The following is a 20,279-nucleotide window of genomic DNA, read 5'->3' on the forward strand; positions in this document are numbered from 1 at the left end:
TATTTATGTTTCAATTACGAAATTTTTTTATATAAGTTTTACTAGTACAAAATTGTACAATTCTTTGATCCCTCCATTCTGGAATACTCAATAATTGACGTACTTCAATTGTTTTTCACTATCCTATTAATGTACCGTTTTAATTTTGACTATAGTTTTTTTTTTTTTTTTTTTTTTTTTTTTTTTTTGTTAAATAATGTATTAAAAACAAATGTTATCATGTAAAAAATTGTTGAATAAATGTTTATATAGAATTTCATAATATCAACTTTTTTATAAATAAAATTTGTGCTAATATTTAAATGTTTGTCTTTAGGGTTAAACTAGTACTCCGTACATTGGTAATATGTCAAGTGTAATTGTGTTAGTTATTCGGTAGTATATTATATGGTCAAACTTATGCATGGACAAGTAATTTACTGTAGTAAAATTGTTGCAGGTATTCGAAATGGTGAGGTATTTATTTTTGTACATTATTTTATGCAAATGAAAAAATAGAGAAAAAAAAATTAGTTGTTGAACGAGTGTAAAACCTAACTCAAACACAAATAGATAAAATACTTCCTTAAAAAGAAAATTAGTCAGTTTAAGACCCTCAAATATGAATGAAGTAGAAAATGAGGCAAGTACATTGAGACGAATAGAGTATGTCTGTACATAATTGGTTTTTTTTTATTGGTGGGAGGAGGGGACATGTAGGAGTAGGACTAATTTATAATTCCTGCATGGGTAAAAACTGGAAGAAGAAAAAAAAAAAAAAAAAAAAGTGGTCGGTCAAAATTTCTAAAGCACCTCTGATTTACTATAATAAATGCTTAACACTATTGCATGTTAGTTTTTATTTTTATTTTGTACTGTATAATTTTTTGGATTCAGAGGTTTCAGCACTATATTACAGTATGACAATGTTCTGAATTTTTGAAACAGCGACAAAATGGAAAATTTATAAACTTTTGGATTTTGTTTCTAGGAAAATGCTTTTATTATTTGCCCTACAAATATTATTATATCAATTTTTGTTATATATTTATTTTAGCAAGTGGAAAGTGGAGTAAGGTCACTTAAATATTCTCAAAGGACCACTTGACAAATATAATTACTAACTTACTAGCTAAAACAAATTTTACTTTTGGACCACAAAGATATCTTCAGTGCCAGATTGAGAGCTTCAAATTCAATCTTTAGACAAAGAAAAGCTCGAGGTTTGTCAAATTGTAGGTCACAAAATTATGAGCAATGAGCTTCTTAGACTTTTCAATTAGTCGAGTAGAAATTATTAATGAATCAATCTTCGATATTGAAGAGAGTTCAATAATAATTTTATATTCTTTTGAGAGTGGTATTGGTTGGCAATGAAAATTTGTGAAACGATACACAATTAAGTTTAGGGATCGATGGAGTAGTATCATCAAAGACATTACAATGATACATTTCTTGCAAAGTTCTGCTTAAATTTCATTTATCATTAGCTAGGAAATACTTCATAAAAAGTCAACCAAGAAATGAACAGACGAATTGTATTGAAGGAATCTCAAATTTAAGGAAATTTCATGCATATAATTTTTCATTTTCTCTAGATTCTAAAACATTGTCTTGTAGATAGATTATGAAGAGAAGAAGAAAAAAAAAATTGTAGTGTTTTTTCCAAGAGAAAATACAAGTTTATCTTCATGATAAACAAAAAAAGTGTTTATTTAGTGGCATTCTTGTAAAAAAAAATTAACAACTTTTATTAAATACGGGTTCCATAAATATTGTTTATTTACGAAATAGCCATACTAATAGATTAGGATATTTTATTAATTTATTTTCAAAAATGCTACTCATTATCATGAAGATATGTAAATAATAAATGATAGAAAATCGTTTATGTGAGTAATAAATAATAGAAAAGGGTATCTAATAAAGAGACGGAGGGAGTATTAAATAAACGATTTTCATTTATCATGAAGATATAAAGTGGGGGTCCCTCGAAAGAGAATAACTCCAAAGTCCAAAGATTTTTCGAGCTAGCTAGATGTTATGGGTCCTTGATTTTAAAAAAAAAAAAAAAAAAAAAAAAAAAAAAGAAAGAAAAAAGAAAAAAAAAAAGTTAGAACATAAATTAATAAAGTAGATAGCTATTTTGAAATAAAGAGGATAATTTATACTAAGATTTTGTATCTCACTTCATCCTAATTCATATCACTATATCATTACTTATTAGTGTGCTTATTTATTCAATACTTTCATAATTAATCAAATTCAAATCAATTAATTCATACACCTAACGATTGACCATAAAAAAAATACTCCTTAAGGCACATTTAATTTGGTTTTAATTTATCTTATTATAAAATTTTAAGAAATACTCCATATATATTAATTATTTCAAATTGTGAGTGCCCTTCAATTTCTCCTTTCAGGACTTCTATGTTCAACATGTATTCATTATACAATCTTTACATAGTATTTTAACCTTCAAATAATGTGTGGCCCGAACGATGTATCGGATTATTACTCTGAACACATATAAATAGATTCATTCTTTATTATTTATTTATTCATTGTTTGTTTATTATTCAATCTTTACATAGTATTTTAATCTTCAAATTTAGTATCTCATCAAAATGAATTTATTTCTCAATTTCCCTTCTCCCTTCTAAATTTGATCCAATCCAATTACGAGTATGTTATTTCATTGATCTAATCATGAATCAATAAATAAATGAGAGGTGAATGTACAACAATAGGAATATGGGCCATTATTTATTGCTACTCCCTCCGCCCCTTTATTAGATGTCTATTTATATCATTTATTACTCATATATTAATGAGAAGTAGACATCTAATTTAGGGACGGAGGGAGTATTAGATGAGCGAATTAATGGTATAGTCATTTATGCTTGTACATCTCCTCAAATTTGATATTTATTACGAAGTGTATGATATATGATGAATGTGTCTTTAATCTTTTCTCCATTCTCTAAATAAATAAAACCTCATACAATGCAAAATTCATTTATTACACCGATTTACTCGTGAATTGTTGATAAATTTCCAACTTAATACTAAAAAAGAAAGTATATTAAATAGGGCCGCATATAGCATTACCCATAAATTAACATTTACGTTACAGAAGTTAAAAACTAATTTCCCATCATTTTAACCGACTATAATAAATTCTAAAAAAGCCAATGATTAAGTAAAAACACAAATGGTTGATCTATAAATTCAATCCCTAACATTTTTGCACCCAAGGAAAAAGGGGGTCCAATCAATAAATGTTAGGGCATGGGCATCCTTTTCTAATGATGCATCCAACAAGCTCCCTAATTACGAATTCAGAACATTATGTAATTTTGGACCACTACCTTTTTGTACTGTGTTTTCACTTCACTATTCTCCATTATTCGTCTCTCAATATTTTCTGATGATTTGCATGCAAAATCTGTACTCTAATTTCCAAGCTCTGAGCTAATTCATAATTGTTATTATTTCTATTTCTTTACTCAGTAGAATGAAATTTTCCAATCTTTTTTTATGGTATATAAAGATCTACAAAGGGATATTAGTCCCATTTGTGTGAATGTACATAGATTAAATTTATATGACTAAGATCAAATTTATGTGAATGTACGTAGATTAAATTTATTCATATATTGGATTCAGACATTAAAACTTAATCACTTAAGATAACTACATCAATAATGATATATAATTAATTAATATCATAATAAATGTCACTTCCTGCTTACCTTTACTAATTACGGAGTATTAGACAAAAGTTGGGCGTTGGTTAAGATAACTAAAAGTAGAAGTATTGAATTAAAATGAATACCAATTACACCATTCTACGCGTAATTTTAACATGCATTCCCAAATTAATACGAGTATCACTTTAGAAAGTATTTTAAATACTTATCTAACACTCCTAAGGCGTTCATTAGCAAGATTCAATTAATAATTATATATGTGGTTGTAAACATTAATACAAATAGCTTAAATTTATATAAGGGTCCACATATACCAATCATAAACTTCTTTAATTTAAAGAGTTTTTTTTTACTATACTCTTTTAGATATTTATTAATACATGAAAAATAATCAAAGAGCTTGATTTCACTAATAGGAAAATGATTCCCGAATGTAACGGCTACCCAACTATCGTAGTTGGGTACTAAGAGCAACTTCAATGGTAAGCTAATTAACAAATTAACTTGTTATGACACATAAGATTTTAAGCTAACATCTTTTGTACCTAATTTTTGCTCTAATGGTTAGCTAGTAGCTTGTAATTTAATTGAGGCTCAATTTATTAATTAGCTTTTTACATTTAATTTTATTATTTTAAACAACCTATATATATTTTGGCAAGTTTATTCTCAAGCAAATTAGCTTAGCTAAGCTAATTTGCTTGACCAAGCTAATTTAATTTTTAAGCTCCAATGGTTAAGCTAATAACTAGGGAATTTTCTAAATTGTAAGCAAGTCCCTAGCTACAACCATTGGAGTTGCTCTAATAGGAAAATGATCAACAAACCAAACCTACCAAAAATAAGAACTACGTGCTAGTCTAGTATAATACTGAAAATTATCTAATGATGAGAGATTATTTACACACCTTAGCCCCTTTGGAGAAAGGAATTTCTCAATTTATGAGAGACGAGTATTATTAATCCAATCAAATAAGCAAAACTATCGAAGCTTACACAGTATATCAATCAACATTAAAGATTTTGGAAGAGCAAGAGAGGCCAATCAGCGAGAAATAAGTGTCTATTCTCGATAACTTATATTTCATTAAAAACATTAAATCAAATACAGTAAAATATATAAAACAGCTTAGAGTGATTCAATTCAAACCGAATTAATTTAACTGACTATATAACATCAATCTTATTCAATATTACTCGAATTTTATTTTATACAAAAACAACAAACTTATATAATATGAGTTGTCGAAAAATTAACCTTTTTCACCTACTCATCACTATCCTGATTATTTAGCCCCAAAATGTAAATCCATAAAGTCTCATCAAAGTCCAAGAAAACAAACTATCATCATCCACAATGTCCCCCTGCAATAGAATATGACTTATCAACACCTCCCCTCCTAATTCAGACACCCAATTATACTCTGACCATTTAATTTTTTCACTCTTACTCTTTTCCTTTTTATTTTTTTTCCCCCTTCCATTTCACTGCTTAAATACTGCCCTTCTCAACCTCATAACACTTGCACTTTCTCTCTCCTGCACACTTCATCTCACTTTCTTCCAAAAAAAAAAAAAACAGGAAAATCTTAAATTTTTTCTATCTTAAACATTATGCCTCCTGTTTCATCAGGTCCAGGCTCCTCCCTTAGAGCCAAACCCTATCTCTTCACCATCAAATCTTCTTCTTACTTTCTCTCTCCTTTGATCATCACCCATCAACTATTACTTACAATAATAAACTTGCCATGATAATGGCCTCGGCGATATCTCTCCTGAGCTTAGTCTTCTTATCTGTCATCTCCTCTGCTTCTATCCCCGCGAACATCACTTGACTTTTCTTGACCTTGCAAGTCCAAGGACGTGGGGGTTAATCTCTACCAGTTATCTTCGCTCTTTCAAAGGCTAAAAGTCAAAGGCTCTCACTCTTTGTCCGTGGATGCTCTCCTTCTCCGTCTATCCCTCTTGAGCTATATATATGTTTAAATCTTGTGTTCTTCTTGTAGTTGTTTTCTAACATATTTGATTTCTTTTTTCCCCATGTATTTTATGTTCCTTTTTTTTCTTTTTTTTTTCTTCTGAAATTTATTCATGTACTTCAATTCAAAGTTGTGAGATTAATACAAGTACTATATTTTTAGAATAAGTTCATGGTTGATGATATATTACATATATATGTAGCATAGAGCTAGGGTTTGTATTTGCACTACTCACTGTTTTTTAAGGTACATTTTTTTTTTTAGTCGTATTTGTTTCAATACTTTGTGCAACAATTCATATCTAAACAAATTTAATGTATTTATTAATTATCGTAAATTTTTATCAATTTTTATCCTTACAACGCAATTATAATGAGTACTTGTGAGTTGTGATATACTCCGTAATAATGACTTGACTTTTCAAAAGTTATAATTGCTGAGTTGCTGCAAGTAATGCAATAATAAGTGGCAGTGATGATTAGTAACGTGGATGAGAGAATATGTCTGGACCTTACAATACAACTATATGCGAGACATGTCTATTATATACCCGTGGATAACATTTGTGTACCGATTAAGCTTGTGACCTTTGATAAAAAAAATAGGTTAAATTATCTCGAGTTGCTAAAAATTGAGCATATCTTAGTAAAAACGTACAAATTGAAAGAACAAAAAATGAAAGAAAAAAATAAAGTAACACCTTAAAGGTATGTCAATTTGCCAATGCTATGATCCGAATGACTATAAATAGAAATGATTGGTATTTGAATGATGATAATGGCAAAAATATTTCCTTTTTTGTACGACTTTTGAAGGACAAAGAAACAATCTTTTTCGTAAAACTCCATGTTACAGACACAAAAATTTCTATTCTTCAGTGCTGTGACTTTTATTTGCTACCAGAAAATGACTATTCAGATTTGTTTCTACGTTTTTACTCAGTACCATTTTCCGATGAGTTTCTAAAATTGGATTTCTATATTTATCTGATGAAACCATACCTGATAAGACGAATGTATAGACTATACTAAAAAAGAAGCGACTTGTTGCACAAATCGCGTTTTGTAGTGTAACATAACTTCTATACTCGAAACTGGAATAACACGAACTTCAATCTTATACACGAAAAAAAAAAAGGATCCTTAGTTGGTTCCTAGGTGCATCATGTATGTATTCGATCATGTGTTTATGTCATGGATGCAAGCCCTATTGTGTGTTTATATTTGTACCCCTTTGGTTGATGCTTGAGTTATGTGTATAAGAATACACTTGCTCAATACAGACCATAAAAATACACTTGCTCGACAAAATTAAGTCGAAGAATAAAGATGAGACTGTTTTCATAAACTTTAATAACTAATTTCAAGTTTCAACACTACCTCGTGTGAAAAATTATAAAGTCTATGCGTTGATACAATAAAAATTTGTAGAGTGCAAAAATAATTATTTCACATCACTAAACTTTAAACTATTTAATATTTTGTATATGTATAATTAATACAATTGGAAATAGGTTCATCCCGCAAGTGACCGGAGTGTTACATAATCCGAGCCACAAAGTCTGCATCCCTCTAATAGTTGACATACAAATTTACATAATGTAAGAAATATAGAGAACTCACTACACAATATATTCCATGTGACTAATATGTTATATTTTATATACAAGAGAAAGATCGCAAAACCCAACAATGGAGAATGGAGGAAAAGAAGGGGAAAAAAAAATTGTGAATAATTCAGGCGTGTTTTAATCAAAATCCTGCGATAATAAACTAGGTGCACTTTAAGCAGCAAGCACTAGCACCTTGATTGTTCCTTGACTATTGGCTGTCAACAATGTAGGGCTATTGCTCTTCCAGCATACGGCACTGATGAAATATGCTCCAGGATCTTCGTCAGCATCCTCAACATCCGGTGACCCAAATTTATGACATGTTACAGGTCTAGAAATTTCCTATAAAAAAATTGGTAATTCATAGATCACAATTAGCTGATATGGTCGTCAGAGCTCAGCAGTTCATAGAAGACGACATATTTATATTTGCGTACTAACCTTGTGATAGACATACACTTCGTTAGTTTCACTACCGCAGGCAATGTATTCACTGCTTACAGAGAGGCCTACAAAGTTCTTCTCATTAGAATGACCTCTAAATGTCCGAACCTGCAAAATTCATTGGCATTTTAGTTTAAAAGATGACTGATGATCATGAAATATATAAAAAGTTGTGTCAAATGGACAATTTAAGGAAAAAAGTCATGATAGGACGTACACTGATGCACAAAGCAAAATTTAAAAATAATGATAAATTACCAACCAACCTATTACAAAACACTACAATTGACATGACATGAATTGAATCCTAATAAGCATGAATAGAATAGCTTAGCCCAAATAAAAGTCCTTTTCATCAAATTCCCGCATCCCATCCCTCTTTCAAAACACTATTGTTATATTGACACAAAACTCCCATGTACACATAAATAGCTCAACTGAAAGTAAAGCATTGAAGCACCGCAGGGGGTTCATAAGCTTTCAAAGATTTATATGTTGTGTCTCCCGTTAACAGCCCACCACCATCAGCCCAATAGCTTCCTTTTTTTTCGCCCTTGCTAACCCCTAACAGCCCACCACCATCAGCCCAATCGTTTCCTTTTTTTTCGCCCTTGCTAACCATACAGGCATACAGCTCAGACCAATCTTTGATTTTCCTCCCATTCTTAGCCTAAAAGAACCATTCTCCTTTATCCCAAATTAACTATCAGTTTCAACTTGCAGCACTAAGTAATTCAGTTAGCTTCATCCTCAGAATCAGTTAAGTAATTGGTTCAAATATTCATGCCAGTTGAGTTCTATTATCCAACTAAACAACTTCCCAATTTCATGCAGCAATAAAACTACAATTTTGGACCAATACCAAAGAAGCATGATATGAGATCAATAAAAGTCCAGAAATTTCATTTTCCATATCTTCATTGTTCTAGCTTTTTGTTACCAAATTACTATGACAAAATAGAAACTGTAGAGACTTACTGGTAAACTATCTTTCACGTCCCACAGCCTCAGTGTGCTGTCCGTTGAAGCCGAAGCAAGCTCGTTATTTGATAAGAATTTGACATATGAAACCGCTTTCTTATGTCCACCAAATACATGAAGGGGCTGGCTTATATTCCTCAGATCATAGTAATGAATATGATGGTCAGCAGAACCAACCTGCATAACAGAGATAATTTTAACAGTCTAAGCATTCGTACAAGCGGAAAATGTCCAGCATAACAAAAACATTGATTAATTTCAAGCAAATTTCTCACACAAAAGGAAGCCAAGTTATATCAGCTAGATGCTAATGCAGAATAAACGAAAATGTACTTGTCATCCACTCATATCAATTCACGGCTTCACTAAGCACTGTCCTCAAGACTCGAAAAATAACTAAATGCACCCAAGAATAAAGTACTATATAGACTGTAAGGAAAGAAAGAAGGATACTCAACAGCTAATATATTAAAGAATGATTGAGGGGAAGTGCTTAAACAATGCTTACCGCAATATGATAGCTGGATCCCGGATTGTACTTGACACAACATATATTTGCCTTCATGTCAATATTAAGTACACTAGCTTCCTGATTTGTACACCACACTTTTACCTGTCAATCAGAGTCCATACGCAACGTAACAATCAAATTTCAAGCTCTTCTCACATAAATAAGCTTCATTGTAAATAGATAATATATATATATATATATATATATATATATATATATATATATATATATATATATATATATATATTGGTTTGCAACTAATAAATGTCTTTGACAATTGAAAGAGAAAGATAGAGAACTGAGCAGAACATCCAGGATTTTATCTTCAGTACATAATATTCAGCCTGAATATGAGTAGTGCTCTTTTTTTTTTTTCTCCTAATCCCAAAATGCATTATGCGTCCCTCAGATACTTAGTAAATCCGGGGCATAAACACAGCCTATGAATAATGTCAAGATGCATAGATAGAAAGCAAGCTATACCAGACAAAATAAATTAATGACAGAAAGTCAAAAACTGATGGAAAGGAAAGACGAAGAATATGCATATATGTACACTCAGCTTTTTCTTAATGGACTTGCTAAAAGTTGCTTTATTCAGAAAATTAATTCTTTCTTCACTAAACTCGATCATTTGCTTCCCAGAAAAAATGTAGCTCCTTCACTAGGACTATTATTGTCAAGTACTAAGAAAATTGTAAATAACGAGTACAAAAACCTCCATATGGCAACAATCAATGATAATTTGGAAAAAAAAAAAAAAAAAATTATATAAATGCAGCACAGCAGGAGACATGGTTTCAGTCTCTTAAGTATACATCTGAAAGCGTCCTAAAAGATCTCAGAGTCTCAGACTCCCTGTCACCAGTAGTTCACCACCATCCTTCACAGAACACCAGCCAAATCCATCAACTCTCATGTGCAACTATTTTATTTACAGGTGACTTCTATTTCCATAAGAATAACAAGATCAGATCCCAAAAAGATTCTAAAAGGACCTTGTGAAAGAAAGGATGACTAACCAGATTCTAATGCATCAGTTATAGGTTTACAACTGATAAAACTAGGGTCCTTTAAGTGAAAATGCAGAAAAGGATAAAAACAAGCACACTAAAGGATTAAACTCCAAAGTACAAGGAAATGGAATAGGATATACACCTTTAAATTCATCCATAAATTGCAGAAAAGTGAGGCAATCCCTTAACTAGACTAGCTTCAGTTAAATACAATGTTCTCTTAAGTCCTTACATTAGAGGTTTCAATAAGCCAAAAATTTTAGGACCTTAACTTTTCTAATAATGATTCTCAATAACAAATACAAGTAAGATTTACCAAAAGAACAGAGAACTGAAATCAAAAGGGAAGGCTGTATTAAAATATCAACTGGTCATAACTTTGAACTATTATTTATTCAATAATTGCCTATTTGATTTTTATTATATGAGAGAGAAGGGGTGTTCCAACAATGTCATTATCAAGGCGAAAAAAACCTACAGCCTATCCAGTATTTTGAAAGCTACCAATGGAAAGAAAGGTTGACCTTCTGGGAACAGTTATGTTGACCTTCTGGAAAGGCAGAACTTAACCAAAAAGCTAAAATCTGGCTTGTTACTTGACCATATATTACTCAACAATAATGCAACTCCTAACCAGCCTGAAGGCAATTATCTCAGCTTTGTAACACTATTCCATACACAGTACCCATGCATACAACAGAACATCAACTGTAATTACCAAAGCTGCCTTATTGTACAAAAATACGAATATCTCTCTAATGATTTCAGATGCAATACAAAGTAAACATAAATAAGCTAAACAACAAACTCAAATACCTTACAGTCATCACTGCCAGACACGAGCATTGAAGGTTCTGTGCATGAAAAATCAACACTCCATGCCCGCTTTTCATGTTCTTCATACTCCATCACACTCTACAGGAACAGGTGCACAAAATGGTGACGTGGAGAAAGATGTGTAAAACAAAAGTAGAACAGAGCAATTGATATTAAATTTGTGAAGATTACTATTGTTTGTTACCTGGCGTGTCGTCACATCCCATACAGTAACTATTCCCTCATAATCACTACTAGCTATTTGGTTCTTGGTAAACTTGTTCCAGCTCAAACAACTAAGTTTGGACATAGTTGTCATCTCAACAACAGGGCAATGTGAATCTGCAGGTTCATTCACAACCTGGAATGCAAAGGAAAAAACAACTTGTCAACACTTAATCTAAAAAGAGACAAATAACATTGTCTAGCCAATATTCGGATCCATACAACCAGGTGACTGAACGTCTGCACCAATGACACACATACAAGACAAAAACTGAAATAATACAATTCAGAAGTGACCAATAACAAATAATAGAGCTACAAGTTTACCAAAAAAAAATAAAATAATAGAGCTACAAGATCACTCCAGTTTATACTAAACAAAGTAAAAACCTGATCCATTCTTAAATGACCAATAACAAATCCTAGATTGACTTGTGCAGCTGAAAAGGAAGAGCTATTCATAAGTTTTAACAATTTTGATGATGTCACCGTGCTCGGTATACCTTCCACACCCCACCCCAACCCCCAGGTTCAAACCTCTGACACCCCAGGAGAACATGGAAGCAGCAACCAGTTTTCCATCTTCTAACTTTCATCATTAGTATAGTTACAGCCTTACATAAGACGAGAGCTTGGAAAGTATAGCTCCTCCTTTACACCTTCCCCAAGTCACTTTACCACACAGTAAACCTGGCTAAATATGCTTACTTGTGCTAAATTGGTTCAAATTAATGGTTATAAAAGATGGAGCTCTATCAACAAGGGGAACCATGCAGTCATATGAAAGAAAGACAAGAAAGAGAGGTTTCCCCTAGCTCAGACTCCCAACTAAGGTTGTAATTCAACCACAAGAGTTGAGACAGAGCCAAATTATAATAACTGACCACAGACATGTAATTATCATTTCTGTATCACCTCTGGAACCCCTCTCTCCCAACAAAAAAAACCACCCACTTGCACATCTTTAAAGCTTCAAGAAAAAAGTGAAGGTGAACTTTACTGCTAGACCACTGAAACGGTTGGACAGCATTTCCACATATGAGAGTCCATAGAACACCCCAATGTGAAGACAAGATCTCTGAAATTGCTTTCATTAATGTATATAGGTTTTGCTTATTTCTAAACACATTGAAAGGAAGCTATAAAATTTAGAATCAATTACCGAGGAAAAGTCAAAGACTTTAATTCTTCGGGAAACTCCGGCTGTAGCAAACAGCTCATCATCACGGTCAAATTCTATGCTGTAATAAGAAAAACATTTTTTTGGATATATCAGTCAAGATTTCAGTCATGGGCCAAATAATTTAAAGGGAAACATGCAAAAGCCACCTAATCACAATAATTTCTTCCTCTTTCCTCTCTCTTTCAGAATAGTTTGTTTGCAAGAAACCTCTAGGCTCTAGCCAACCCTAATATTAGGTGGTGACTAGAGGTTAATGTCAAGTTGTCAACTATGCTACATAGAAAGTGAAAACTTCTTTTCGCATCAAACATTCATGTCAGATACCCAGTGAACAGATATGACCAGAGCCACTACAATTTAGCCCAAAGACCCAATAGGTAGTTGAAAATGATCAAGTGCCGGACTTGGGACAAATAAACATGCTAAATTAAGCAAATACATGCAATATAGGACCGTGAGTTCTATTTCATCACCAAAAGACGGTGGCCAGTCGCCCATTTGCTATTAAGAATTGTATTGATCAGCAAACGTGCAAAGTTGGGTTACCTACTTACCTTGTTGAATCAATGTAATAAAGTAATACCAACAAGGTACCCCAACATCAGTATGCATTTAGCATTGGCATGATTTCCCTCTTCTCACCACACTTCCTAATGGGCCCCAAAAGCCAAAAATTGAAGGTGATACAGTTTTGCTACAAACTGTCTTACTAGCATGAATAAATCTTCTTCCCAAACCCTCCCGCTCGCAGTGGATTCCAAACGCAACAATGATATCACATAAAGAAGAAATAATGGTCAGAAGTTCACCTTGATACGATATTGGCAGAATGAAAAGGGTCCCCGTGTCTGAGTTCAGCAATAACTCTCAAACGACTGTTTCACATAAAACCATAAGTTCAAAATTTATGTCAGAAAGTGCTATAGTAAAACAACATCAGTTTAATTATCCTAGAAAGTGAAAAAATAAATAAAATAAAGAAGAAAGAAAGGGGGGAATAAAAATCGAACCTGTAACGAGTGAAGGTAGACAGTACAGATTGAAACTCAGCAAGACCTGCACTATAGCCTTCTCTCTGCGTAAAATTTGGATCCCTCTCATCCTGTCTGATGGGCTGGCCAGCCAATTGGCGTCGTTTTTGCAAGTAACACTCTTGCAGTTCATTAAACTGTAACCATGGGAACAGAAGATCCGTAAAAGTTACTTAATGACAACACTTTGTTAAATAATGTAAAGCATACAGCAAGCACCAAGTTGGGAGTTCACAAAAGGGGGAAGCTTATTGCCTGGGTTTTCACATGAGTGTACAAGTGTGAATAAGCTCTAGCATAAATGATGATGATACATATTGTACAACAAAATCATTGAAAAGCCAACAAAATAAAACACACATAAAAGTGCCCACACCCACAGGCAATAGAAAAACTTTCTTGCTAAGAGGAAGTTCTTAATATGAAGACAATTAAAATTATACTTCCTATTCTACAGATCATATCTTATACATCGAAATTAGACATAAATGACAACCGACCTGCACATGTATCCTTTTTTTCCTCATCACAGCCAAACCTGACTGGCTTATGTACTGCGAGTCCAAACCACTCAGAGCATCCTTCCTCTGAGTCCCATGGGAGCCTTGAGCCCTTGCATCCATCTTCTTGTTCTGGAAACTTCCTGTAGCCAACCCTCCTAATGAGCCACGAGAACCAGAGGAAACACCCCCACTACTCCTATCAGCTGTTGAAGGCCACAATTTTGGTGTAGAATCATCACCAAGCATTCGCAGTTTTACAGAGTACCTGTCCCTTGCTCGATATAACTCCACTCTGTGCCTCTCCACAGCACTGATGTCCTCTTTAATGTACTGAAGGTCATTTTGAATCTGGAAAGCAAGAAAATTTATTATATGATATTCCATGAATATAAAATACAGCATTAGTTTCTGCCACTCTGCCAAAGGCTAAAATCAGATTACTATTCTGCCAATCAACACGGTTAAATCTTGGAAAGCAAGCCACACCTCACTGAGCTCGTCAACTTTCTGCTTCCTCAAGCAATGCAGGAAATCCAGCAAAATTTGCATGTTTCTCTCAGCTTCTTCTTGCTCCATCTTTCTCTTCTTCTCTGCAAGAAGTGACATAAGGGCATCCACCTCCTTGACTGACACTTCACAACCCTGACTACGAAACATAACCACATTTAAGATTCAAGTGGAAGAACTTTAAACATATATGCTGAAAGAGTGTCAAGAACAGGACAAGGTCAGAAGAAAACTTGTCCAATAACATGACATTTGACATACAACAATTTCCCATAATTTTTAAGTTAATTGCCCCATTCCACAATACAATCTTTGCTCCATCCAAGTAACATAAGGCATACATGTTACTCACATAAATATACTACTTATAGCAAAGTCTTATGTACTGTCATTAACTTAATCCTACTATCAACAAACAATTTAAAACTGCAAAGACACTTCCAATTATCAAGTACTTCGAATTTCCATAAACTGAAAGGCAGTGAGCATATACAAATAATACAAACTTCAAAAAAGCCTTCCTTCAAAATTTTTACAGTTTCTCCTTATATTTGCTCATTCTGTTCCTTCATGATTCATTGTCTACAATTGACCATTTTAACAAATCATCTTATTAATTCATACAACTACCAGTCTACCACTATTTCTATCGCTGCAACAACTATTTTCTACCTACTTTTACCCAAAAAAAATACCTCTATACCCTTGTGGCTCCTATGCAAACAAACTTTGTACACGTCGAGGATATTCTTACCACATTTAATTCTTCAGAATGGTTCGGATAAGTCTTATTGCAACAACATCACACATAAGGTGGCAATTTATATAGAATCGACCACTGAAATGCACGGTCATTTGAACTTTGTACCATTTTTCACAATCTTCTTATCAATTCATACCACTACCACTATTTCTATCACTGCAATACCAGCAAAAAAAACCACTTCATCCTTGTGGCTCTTATGCAAAGAACCTTTGTACATGTCAAGGATATTACTGCCACACACATAAAATGGCAATTTATACAGCATTAACAACGTCAATGTACGGTCATTGGAAAATTTGTGCATACATTTGCAAAGTAATTGCTTGCAGAATTTATACACTATCAACACAGAGAAGTTTACGCCGTCCGAAAATTCCACCACAAACCAAACTAATCAAATAAGCATAACAATAACTGACCTGCAATAACGCACGGCGAAATTGCTCAACCGGCGATGCATATTTCGACACTTGACGAACCGAAGCCTTCTTCAATAGCTACAAATGCGGCAACAAATCGTATATATACAACAATAAGCTGCAAATTTTCAAGTAACCACAAATAAAAACTTGACAATTACACTATCATCATCATCTTCTTTACTTTAAACACTTATAATTCATCATCAACAACATTTTTCACTCAAAAAACAATCAAATTAGAAACATAAACTGACCTTATCAAGCAGAAAATTAGGATAAAGCTGATTATTCGTAAGATGACGAACACAACAAGGACAATCACTCTTATTCCGAAGATGAGTGATGATACACATGTAGCAGAAACTATGTCCGCAAGCTGTAAGAAAAGCGTCCTTAATCAATTGCATACAAATCGGACACATCAAATCTTTGTCCAATTCCGTCGGAGAAACCTCGGATTCATCGCCGGCGATGGCGGATTCCGGCGCCGGAGCTACGACCGTTAACGGCTTGACCGCCGGAACCAAAGCACCACCACCAGCAACTCCGGCGGCTCCTCCAATGGAGCTTTCTCTCTCCTCCATTGATGATGATTTTCTCTCTCCTCTGGTTGTGATTGTGGTTGTGAAGTGGTAAAAGGAGAGTAGGAAGAAGGAAAAGAGGAGAATGAGAATGAGAATGAGAATGAGATCGGTTATTGATTATAGTATTAAGAGTATTTTTGTTTTGATTTATTGAGGAATTTTATCTATTTATGAGAACTATATTGGCCCACGTTTCTATCTATGGTATCTAGAGTATGTGTCCTTGTGTTTTACTTGATCTTCTTCATGTACCTAACTCATACAGGTATCAGGTATGTTTGAATTTACTACTTCTAGTAAGAGGAGGAGGTACTACGGTTTACGGAGTATTTGGGTAAGTTTTAACTTTATACAGAAAAAATCTATGACTCGACTTTACGTGATTTGATTAAAATGGAATAGGTTTAATCATTGATTCTGATGTGTTATGTGTGAATTATATTGGCTGTGTTTGGTGAATAACTTAAAGCTGAAATTGATTATGATTAGCTAATTGTACTAACTGATTTGACTAACTTATTTTATTAGCTGATTATATAAAAGTGTTTGGTAAATAGCTGATAACTTAAAATTGTTTAAGTTTGTGGAATGACCAATAAGCTAATTGTGAAATAGGTAGTTTAGGTAGGATTTTAAATTAAATTGGGGTATAAGTGTCATTTCACCATATATTAATTAATATGCTAATTGAAAAGGTTTCTAAAAGGAACTTTTTCAAAAATAGCTTATTTAGTGGAATAAACTCTTTAAATAAGCTTCTTACCAAATACCTTGAATTAGCTTATTTAATAGTCAATAGGCTAATATTAGTCAAATAAGCTAATTTTGCTCAAATAAGATGTTTACCAAACACAGCCATTGAATTATTGAGTGAGGTTTTAAGGTAACTGTTTTAAATAATGACCAACCTTTGCGGCCTTTTGGTCTAATACGTGAGGTTGTCCCCATTAATATCCTATATTAACATTGTTTGTTAATATAGTGGCATTCTCATAAATAATAGTATTTCTCTCTTCCCTACTCCCATGGCTTTCCCCTCCCATGGCCACTCAATTTTGTCTCTCCTCCCCTTCCATGGCCACTATTCCTTCTCTCTCCTACCCTCTCATGACCTTGTCAACCATCCGACCACCATCGTGAGTCTCAATCGGCCAGCCGGCCAAACAAAAGACACCCTAGTAGGACATATGTAAAGTGGGCCCATACTAACTCCTTAGGGACAGGGTGGTGCTCGCAGAGGTGTGATAGTCGTCTAGTGGTACTAATGGTGGTGGTAGTGGTCAATTGGTGGTGGAAGTGGTCGATTGGTAGTGGTAGTGGTCAATTAAAACAAAGGTCGTAGGGTGGTATTTTACCGTATTTTTATGTATTTTTTATAAAGTATTTAAGTATTAATAAAATGTATTGTTAAGGGCTCAAGTATTTTATTTAAATATTTTAAAGGGTTAAAGTATTTTAAATATAAGGTTTTATAAAAGTAAAATATATTTTGGGCCAAACGTTTATTAATTATTGAGCAATGTAAATTATTCCTACATACTCTTATTGGAATAACCCATTTCAAAACCCATAACTTAAGCCCACATTTTTATAAGCCCAAATTTAACCCTACACTCTCTACTCTATAAATACACCATAAATCCCCAAAAATTTCCCACACAAAAAGGTTAGTCTTATTTTCTTTCTCCTTTGTTTTATTAATTTGTGTAATTATAATTATTGATTTATGGGTTTTGATTTTATTGTTTGAAATTAATTAAATTAGTATCAAATTGTATTTTGATGATTAAACTTTATAATTTCAGATTTTATAAATGTCATAATTTTCAAATTTTGTAAATTTTATAACCTAGGGTATTTAATTATTGAAAATCACGATTTTAGGGTTTTTGCGAACAATTGATTTAGGGCTTTTATAGTAATGATGTTTGAAATTTTGGTGATTATAACTACTGATTAGTTTAACTTAATTCCAAATTATTTTGAACACGTAAATTCGTGTTTTAATTTTTAGATTTCCGTTCGTTAATATTAATCCCGTTTTAATCCCGATCAGGTTTTGAGCTCATCCAATTTTGATAAAAAAGTAGTGTTTTCCATGTGAAAACAGCGTTTTAAGAAAGACTCACTACCTTTGGTAGTGAGCACCACCCTCTCGTGGCCAAATTCAGCCTTTAAATATGATTTTTGGACAGTTTTTTATTTTTAACGAAGTTTTTTTTATGCTTTAAATTTTATCCTTGAGTTTAAAAGGGTAAGAGATAATTTAATGTTTCTATGGATAATTTAAGTATAAAGATGTATTTTGATGAGGTTTTAAAAGGGTTTTTGATTAGTTTAAAATGCTGGAATTTTATTTAAAGTAGTATAATTGTGATTTTAATGAAAGGGTGTGATTACCCATTAAAAAGGGAGTTTAATTAGGGGTTTTTAAATAATTTTCAGATTTTTTTTAAGTAGTCTAAAGTAAATTTAAGTTGCTGGAAATTGTGTATACAAGGAGAATTAATATAATATTATTGTCCCTTTATGTAGGAAACTTGATTCGGGAATTGTTGTAGTGTAATCGGCTACTTTAAAGGTTTATTTGAGGTACGTTCGCTTACTTAACATAATTATGTTGATGTAGTAGCATGCTAAATGTGTTTGATTGATTACAAGTAATATCATGCTAGGTTTGGAATGGAAATTATGATTGGATGTTATTGGTGATTGGATTATGAAGCATGATTTATTTGTGATGGATTATTGAATGGAAAATAATAGCTTGGAATATTATTTATGAACCACATATTTATTTATGGCATGATAGAGAGCATGTTTAATTAAACTAAATGTTTAACTTGGTTTGGAATATTGAAAAGGAATTTTATTATGGTTCATATAATTTTTATTGATGCTTTAAGCATGAGGAAGAAGCTATATAAGTGTCTATGTACACGAGGAATAAATTGTATGTTGGTACCTTAGTACACTTAAGGTGTTTTTAACACCGAGGGATAGGATTTGTGGTGCTTCATGCGTTTAAGGTGTCTTTGACACCGAGGTAGAATTAAAAAGGGTTCAACATTTAATATTATATGGTCACTAATTATTCAAGAATTAAATTGGTATATTGAATTGTTTGATTAATTATTGTTGATTGAATGATTATGGTTTGAGAGTCATCACTGAGTTTAATAATCTGTAAATAACGTAAAGTGAAAGAGATTACGCACCAAAACTCTTGGAACGTATATACCTTGAGTATGAACATATAGGGGGAGTTATGGGGTTTTATATTTAACCATAACTTCTACTGGAGTACAGGACGCTGTACATTCCTTTTATTATTATTATGCGCAGGAATTCCGCCACTTACGAGTGGTTTTTAATGCTGGCACGGTTAGCTCCCGTGTCAGTAACCTCAATTTATTGGGGGAGGTAAGTGGGAAACCCGTTTGATGCATAATCAATGCTAAATAAATTATTTAGTGTCTAGTGAGAACTTTTATTGAATGTTGTATGCTTGAAAAACAGGTGCAACAAGGTACGTCGTGTGTTGATAGGGAATTGTATGCTAGTGTGTTAATTACGCTTATGTACTCAGCTTTGTTGATTGTGTGTTTTGTGTGTTTGTTGGCCTTGTTTTTATCTTGGCCCTATGATGACCTATTTTTAATGGAGAGTAGTGGAAATAGGTAGAGATAAGCTTTTCAAGTGATGAAGCATTTTTATGAATGGGCATGAGTGAAGAGCGAATCATGCTAGTTTCTATAAGTATATGATGTGTTTATTGCTTTATTTATTTATGACTTGATTATTATGCGTGGCTAACAAAAAGGTTTTGAGTTCGGTTTGGTTTTAATAAGGGCCTATAATGGTTCCAAGTTGTAGGTTGATTTTATTTTACTTCGTTCGACTTTGGTTTGACTTTACTTTCGTTGCTTGACTTTTTCAAGTTGACTTGTTTTGAAAGGTTTTGAAATTAGTCTTCCGCTATGTGTCTTTGATAGTTGTTTTAG

At 32.8% G+C, this 20,279-nt stretch overlaps 1 protein-coding gene across 3 annotated transcripts; it reads right to left on the minus strand.

The window, feature by feature from the left end:
- Positions 1-7,059: 7,059 nt before the first annotated feature.
- LOC145589383 (E3 ubiquitin-protein ligase COP1-like) lies at positions 7,060-16,404 on the minus strand. Of its 3 annotated transcripts, none has more exons than XM_081645922.1 (13): positions 15,946-16,404; positions 15,689-15,766; positions 14,483-14,638; positions 13,994-14,344; positions 13,473-13,630; positions 13,272-13,337; positions 12,442-12,520; positions 11,260-11,415; positions 11,055-11,153; positions 9,220-9,324; positions 8,709-8,888; positions 7,728-7,838; positions 7,060-7,628 (listed from the first exon to the last, which is right to left on the minus strand). In XM_081645922.1, exons 1-13 carry the CDS (start codon positions 16,273-16,275, stop codon positions 7,458-7,460), a joined length of 2,040 nt encoding a protein of 679 aa, XP_081502048.1. In that variant the 5' UTR covers positions 16,276-16,404; the 3' UTR covers positions 7,060-7,457. The 3 variants fall into 3 exon arrangements, with proteins under 3 accessions (XP_081502048.1, XP_081502049.1, XP_081502050.1); XM_081645923.1 differs by having other exon boundaries at positions 14,483-14,642; positions 15,946-16,085; XM_081645924.1 differs by having other exon boundaries at positions 14,483-14,642; positions 15,689-15,806; positions 15,946-16,081.
- Positions 16,405-20,279: the final 3,875 nt, after the last annotated feature.

Source organism: Chenopodium album, chromosome 17 (genome assembly GCF_948465745.1).
Source record: "Chenopodium album chromosome 17, dcCheAlbu1.1, whole genome shotgun sequence".
NCBI lineage: Eukaryota > Viridiplantae > Streptophyta > Magnoliopsida > Caryophyllales > Amaranthaceae > Chenopodium > Chenopodium album.

What these genes read in the sequence shown, in the direction of transcription:
- LOC145589383 (XM_081645922.1), bottom strand. Translation starts at nt 16,275, where the DNA reads ATGGAGGAGAGAGAAAGCTCCATTGGAGGAGCCGCCGGAGTTGCTGGT. An exon ending in TCTGCCAATATCGTATCAAG is followed by an intron (nt 12,521 to 13,271) that starts GTGAACTTCTGA and finishes TTCTTATTACAG; the next exon opens with CATAGAATTTGACCGTGATG. An exon ending in GGGATGTGACGACACGCCAG is followed by an intron (nt 11,154 to 11,259) that starts GTAACAAACAAT and finishes CTGTTCCTGTAG; the next exon opens with AGTGTGATGGAGTATGAAGA.